Source organism: Populus trichocarpa, chromosome 19 (assembly GCF_000002775.5).
Source record: "Populus trichocarpa isolate Nisqually-1 chromosome 19, P.trichocarpa_v4.1, whole genome shotgun sequence".
NCBI classification, from domain to species: domain Eukaryota; kingdom Viridiplantae; phylum Streptophyta; class Magnoliopsida; order Malpighiales; family Salicaceae; genus Populus; species Populus trichocarpa.
The window spans coordinates 12,577,865-12,584,710 of record NC_037303.2 but is presented as its reverse complement, the minus strand read 5'-3'; the positions used below and the strand labels follow the sequence as shown (position 1 = coordinate 12,584,710).

General features: G+C 33.0%; 2 protein-coding genes across 2 annotated transcripts; one reads left to right on the top strand and one right to left on the bottom strand.

Annotated features, from left to right (window-relative positions):
• Positions 1-3,165: 3,165 nt before the first annotated feature.
• LOC7467443 (uncharacterized) lies at positions 3,166-4,126 on the bottom strand. Its single transcript, XM_002325529.4, has one exon. It carries the CDS (start codon positions 3,916-3,918, stop codon positions 3,166-3,168), a length of 753 nt encoding a protein of 250 aa, XP_002325565.3. The 5' UTR covers positions 3,919-4,126.
• LOC7467442 (uncharacterized) lies at positions 3,251-5,381 on the top strand. The gene has a single exon (XM_002325973.3). The coding sequence runs from the start codon at positions 4,525-4,527 to the stop codon at positions 5,194-5,196; it is 672 nt and encodes a 223-aa protein (XP_002326009.1). The 5' UTR covers positions 3,251-4,524; the 3' UTR covers positions 5,197-5,381.
• The last annotated feature ends 1,465 nt before the right edge of the window (positions 5,382-6,846 follow it).

Sequence of the window (6,846 nt, the reverse complement as noted above, 5' to 3'; positions counted from 1 at the left end):
AAATGAACTAATCAAGGAAGTAGTTTACAACTATCTAAAATTAGTAGATAAAGTTTGTATTTCAAATCAATTTATAGTCAGTCTAATAAAAATATTCAAGGAAAATTGCTTGGTTCTTGAGAACATTACTTGTCATAGAGAGTTGGTTCTTGAAAATTGCTTGGTTCGAGGAAAGTAGTTTTATAGAATACTCATTTAATGGCTGAATTGTTTTGTGTTAATCTCAATTTGGTAAGCTCTCTAATCTATCATTAACAACAAATTTTGACCAGTAAAAAACTTTTAAATAGCACAACATCTAGCAAAATAATAATTAACTAGAGATTTATCATAAGGAAAACAAGGTAAGAGATTATTGTACAAAATCAAGAAGGCATTAGATTAGTACAAACCTCATGGCGGAACTCTTTTACTGTTGAGTGTAATCTTTTTAACCAGAGGAAGGTTTGAGATATGTAAGCTCTGATCAAGGCAGACTCTTTGCCAAGATGTGAGCTCAATAACCCATAAGCGTTTTGAAGATATTCACAAGGAAAGTTACTGAAAGACTGTAAATCCATACAAGGGAATAAATTTACACTTACTTGTAAATCCATAAGCATTTTGAAGATATTTATACTCTACGGTTACATACATTTAGCTGTTCCTTCTTATGGGTGTTTGTTTACGCGGTAGCTTTAGCTTTTAAAGCAAACTGCGTAAGAAAAAAGCAATTTACTGTTTGGTGGGACTTATAAATTTTTTCCTCAAACCGTCGTTTCGCACACAACAGCTGGGAGCTGCTTCTCGTGCAATTCACCTGGGCACTGTTCACAACAGTGCCCATGCCAGGTGAATTATAATTCACCTGGCAACGCGAGAATCATTCACCTGACATTGTTCACGTGAATAGTGCCAGGTGAATTTTTTTGGCACTGTTCACGTGAACAGTGTTCATTGGACCGCGTCCGACTCGGTAAATTTTTTTTTTTTTTTTTAAATTGTGTTTTACTCGAAAAGTTAGTGTTTAATATTATTTAATAACACTACATAAATTAGAAGAACATCGCATGATGACGTAGCATTTGTGGAATTTGATCGCAATTCCAATTTTATTTCTGATGATATTTTACCTGATTTTGTTGCACGCTCAAAAAAACATGAAAACTATAGTCCTTATCAGATGAATTTCATACGTGATGAATTGTAGATAAGTTAATGGAATAATAAAAAAAATTGATATAAAATATTATTTATTTAATGATGTAATAATGGTAGTTAAATCTACAATATTTAAATTAAAAACCATCAATATTAATATATATCTTTTTTAGTTATTTTATAACCTCAATTTGAAAAGTATGTTTAACCAAACACATTAAACTACTTTTTATTTAACTTCAATTTCAACCATAGTTTTAACCAAACATATATAAATACCAAATTAACCTCAACCAAAAGTACTTTTTATAAAATAATTTTTTTCAAACCACAATCATAAAAGCTACCACAATACCAAACATAATGAGTTATTATGGTTTGGTTAGGTTTGGCAAGTTTTAAACATCTAAACCTGCACTTAATTTATAATATATATTTATTAGGTTTTTTTATTTATTATCATTTGTAATATCTATATTATTCATTTTTAATAGGTTATCTAAGTTGAGTTAGATAATACAAATATTATAGACGAAGAAGGTTTTTTTTTTACCCCTAGATGACATAGGTTGATCCAACATTCAACAACACACATTGTTGCTTTCATACTTAAATATATTCAAAGGATTTTATTTTTTGTATTTCGTTACTAACTTTTTTCTACCTCCAACGTACCAAGAAGGATTTTTATTATTATTATTATAGATGATTTAGACTCTAAAAATAATGCTATATTAATGATGTGGTTTTTAGTCCTAAAATGAAACATATATGGAAGGAATATAAATATGTTTGGTTGAAGAAAAATAAATAAAGATATAAAATAACTATGTCTCTTAAATAATTTTGGAATGAATGTTTGTACTTAAAACATAAAGTATAAAGAGACATGTCCGCTTTATCTTTATTATCCCTGTTTTTTTTTTTTTATTATTCTAAAACAGTAATCAAACACTATCTAAGCATCTGAACTTTTACAGTTTTTATAATTAGGTGTTATAATTTTAATTTCATTAGCTGAGTTATTCATCTATCAATAATAACCATGCAATAAAGTTTCTGATGAATTTCTATTATAAATTTGCTGATATAGTTATTAAATTATATTAAATGATGACATGAATATATATATAAAAAAACCAAGATCCAAGTTATGGGTTGGAAGAGTCAACCCAGATTGATTAATTTTTTTTTTTTAATCAACACGATGTTGTTTTGATAAAAAAAAGTTTACCCGGATCACGGGTCGACTCGGGTTTTTGACTTGCTTAAGCTAGGTTACTCCTTCTTCTATTTTATCTTTAACCGAACTGGTCCAAATCCTTAGTTGGTTGACTCCCGGTCAAAATTTTATAACTAGGCTTATCACATATCTTAAAAGAAATTTTTTTTTTCAAAATTAAGAAAAAAACTTAGTAAAAAAGAACTCATATTTTATTCTCATGCTCATAACATTAATGAATTTTCTAGTAAGATTTTGATATATGCATGTCATCATTTTATGGTTTCGTCAACAAATTCCTAATACATAAGCAACTCAATTGTTAAAAAAATTTAATGTTGAGACATTTAATTATAAATATGTAAAAAGTTCAGTCATTTAGTATATAATTTGCCTAATAAAACATAGAATAAAGATATTTTACTCAAATTGCACTAACCTTTATAATTCTTATAGCATATCTATTAAAAAACTAAGAATCGTGTTTAATTAAAGGAATATAAAAACTAAAACATAATACAAAACAAAATTGGAAACTAATATAGATGTTTGTTGTCTTCATCAAGAATAGTGCACCATATTTTTAACTCAAATATATACTTTATCTATCTCGATACTTAAATAAATCTCTTTAGAGAAAAAAATCTCTTCATGCTCATCTCAATTCAAACAAATGGAGGAAGAAATTTATGCAAATGAGTTCAAATTAAATCCTCATAATGCTTAATTTATGTATTTTCAAAACCCTATTGGAAGTCTCTTAATTTATAATAAATTTTTGAATCTAAGTTAATTGTTTCAAGCTATTCTACCTCGTATCGACAAAGTGGGCATGATGGGGACTTCTTCAACCAGTCGAAGATGCATTGTTCATGAAATATGTGTTTGCAAGGTAACCTTGTAAGTCCAACCGTAGCAGAAAATCTTTCCAAGCAAACCACACAAGAATCACAACAAGATTCATCACCATCGTCCTGCGTGATCTCCTTCATGTAAAACCTCTCTTTCTTCAACTTGTTCAACGTTGATATTGATGCACCTCTTGACACAACCGCATGATCTTCTTCATCAAAATCAAATATTGGCACGTTTATCCCATCCAAGATCACTTCCTCAACATAATCCTCGACAATCACTACATGAGCCGACACGCAAAACCCTTGACGACCAGCTCGTTCCTTAGCAAAATCACTAACAAAAGAACCAATGTTTGAGGCAACATCATGGCATAAAGAAACATCATCAAGATTAAGCATATCGGAGACAATGCCGCACATATAACTAGTGCAAGAATCAGGTAAGGAAACAAGTTGAGGAGGAACTAGGCATGACCTGTGTGAGTCCGGGCAAGATGGGTGTTCATTTTCTAGCAACAACTCTCCTGATCTAGAGTCTTTCCATGTCACTTTGTTCTTTCGTTGTAAGAGAATTGAGACTAGGAACAAGGGTTTAGCGTTACACGAATCATGCATATTGGTTCTTGATATATTTAGGGGTGAACCAAAATAAAATCTTCTACCCACTGGATCTAATGAAAGGGACAAAAGGAGAGGCATGTTGATAGAAACAGATCGATTGAATACGTATAGATACAAGAAAGTTCTTCTTCCTTTTAATCTGTATTTTTACATAGAATGAGTGATGGAACTATATAGGGTTTGGGTATTGGAATCCTTATTCCTATAGGAGATGTAATACTTTATATGTCGGCAGAATTCAGGCTAATTATGGCTGCCATGTGTGAAAAGAAAAGATTAGGGATGATTAGTGGCATGATTTCAAAGACTAGGAAGAAATCAGGGCTTTTATTTCTTAACTGTGATCAAAATCATACAGAGAGAGGCCCGCTAGCCCAGTTGAAACAAGAATGATAAAATCTGCTCCTTGATTAATTTTACCGTCACGGCTATGGAAAAGTGTCCCACCTTTCTCCCATGTGTTCTTTCATGTTCCTTATTTCAAAAGGACTGGACAGCAGAGACCAAAATTTGTTTCCTGATATGATACGGATGAAAGCAGTTCTCTCTGTATCTCTATAAATGCAAGGAAAATATACATGGGCTGTTTCCACTAATCTCTTATTAAGTTTACTCTCTTGATTGCTCTTTCAGTTCGTGCGTGCGTACGTACGTCTTCTTGTTTGTGTATTGCAAGTAGCTTCAATGGAAGTTACAAGAGTTGATGTTAACCTACATACAGTGAACACAGATGTGTTCGATCCGGGGAATTATGATCCTATGTTCCTTGTTCAAATTACGTTACAAAGAAAGCTTGAAATGTGGTTGAGTGTCATAGACCAAGAAGAATTACTAATGGCCGGTCAACACCAGATTGATTCAGAGTCAGGCTGTGTGTTCGAAGTTCCTATTCAAGAAGTTGCCGTGCCTGCTTCATTCATCCATTACCTTGCCCAAAGGATTTCTGGTTTCAACTTTGATGCTTCCCTCTGTGTGGATTTAGCCTCATTGATTGCTTCCCATGCTTACCATTTAGAGGGACATTGTAGAGGATTCTATGTGTCAGCTCATGTAGACCTTGTTGATGTAGATGTAAACGAAGTTGCGGCCTCGGAGATTAGGCCAATATTAGATAGCGAAGGTTTCACTCTACCAAGGGGTGCATCGGAGACAGTGTTGAAGAAGGAGAGGCTTTGTAAGAAGCAGGGGGGTGCTGATTCTTCTTCGGGTAGTACTTGTGTGGTTTGCTTGGAGGACTTTTCTAGTTCAGTTAAGCTCACAAAGTTACCTTGCTCTCACGTGTTTCATGACAAATGCATCTTTCGTTGGCTGCTATACTCTAAATCCTGCCCAATTTGCAGAACAGAAGTGGAATAGGTCAACAGCTCAAAATCGACATTGCACAGTCCATGCAATTATTTAGTTAAATTTAGCCGGTTCTCTTGTTTTCGTTTAGAGGATTAGTTTGTTCCTTCTCTGTTAATCTGAAAATTTGTTGTAATTAATTTGAATCTAGTACTCAAAATTTTGTTCATTTAAGCGATGGCATGCATTATTAGCAATACTCTTCTGGGTATATATATGTGTGTGTGTGTGTTCATGATGGAAGTATACTGGATCTTGAGTTAAACCAAGATGGGTCACCACCTTCCTTGTTCTTAATCTTAATCCCTCTTATTTCTGCTAAGTGGATAATGGAAATATATAGGTGAAATTTACACTTTCTCTCCTAATGACATCAGATGAAATTGAATTATTCATTACAGAATTGAAATAATGAAGCTTAATTATGCATTAGTGGCTGAGATTATCAGAACATGCCTTGTGGATCATATGTTATATGCAGTACAGTTACGAAAACCAAAAGAACTATTGTTGACATATAACATGTAGTAAAACCAATTTCTCTTGTTGATTATCCAACAATCATTCATAATTATGAAGGAAATATCTCATCAGGAATTGCCAGAGGATGTGTATGGTGCGTGGAATCCTAATTAGCTGAAGCCAAACTTTGTAAAGCAGACAAGGAGTTTTAGCCAGGTGTGGTAGACAAACATCATTAAACTTTGTAAAGAATTCTAATTAGCTGAAGCCAAACTTTGTAAAGAACCCTAATTAAATAGTTTTTCTTTTCTCTATACTTTCCAGTTTTTTTCTGGAAATTTCACCCTTTTATTTTAATTGAACTGAAACCATGTTCTGTTTTCAATAAATTGACTAAGGACTAGTAAACACCTAATTTTCTACTTTAGTCCTTCTCATTAACTATTTTTGCCTGATTGGTGAAGACTTGTAACACAAAAGGCCACTCTTCCCCTGATTTTTGGAGACAGACATCAATGCTCAGGGTTCTCTCTACCTCAATTATCATGATTTTATCAAGAATTTTGCCCGATCATATAAATTTTTAATGATTTTGAAAGGATTTGAATTCATGATCATTAGAAAACAAACTCAAGACTTGATGAATTAAGCTATCCCTCAAAATTAGAAAATATCATTTTCTTGAATGGATGGATATTGCATGTCATTAGTTAAGAAATTTGGCCACGCTTTTTTTGGGTCATCAAAGCCTTGGTCTCCATGTAAGTACAAGCTGAATTTCAACTTTCAACAAATTTGATCAACACTGCTTAAAATTATGATGCGCAGGATCATGTTTAACAACTTTAGTCAATAGATCGTTGCTACAGAAACTATACAGTTTAGAGGGTAGCAAATTTGTGTTGATGGCAAGTTTGTGTTGCTACAGAAACTATACTTCAATCCAATTGGGTGCCGCGGGTCATGGCCAACGGACCGACCAGTAATGGCGGCATTCAAGGTTTGAACAAGGCAGCTCGCCTCTTCAATGCTCACCTGAAGTCTTTAGTAGATGTCGGCAAGCAAGAAATGCCTGGCTCTAACCTTGTCTGTCAATTCATACAAGATGATCAGAGGTATTATAGAAAATCCTGTCTCGAGAGGTACATATTTCCTTTTCATAACCATTCATAACCAACACATTAACCTACTAGATGATTC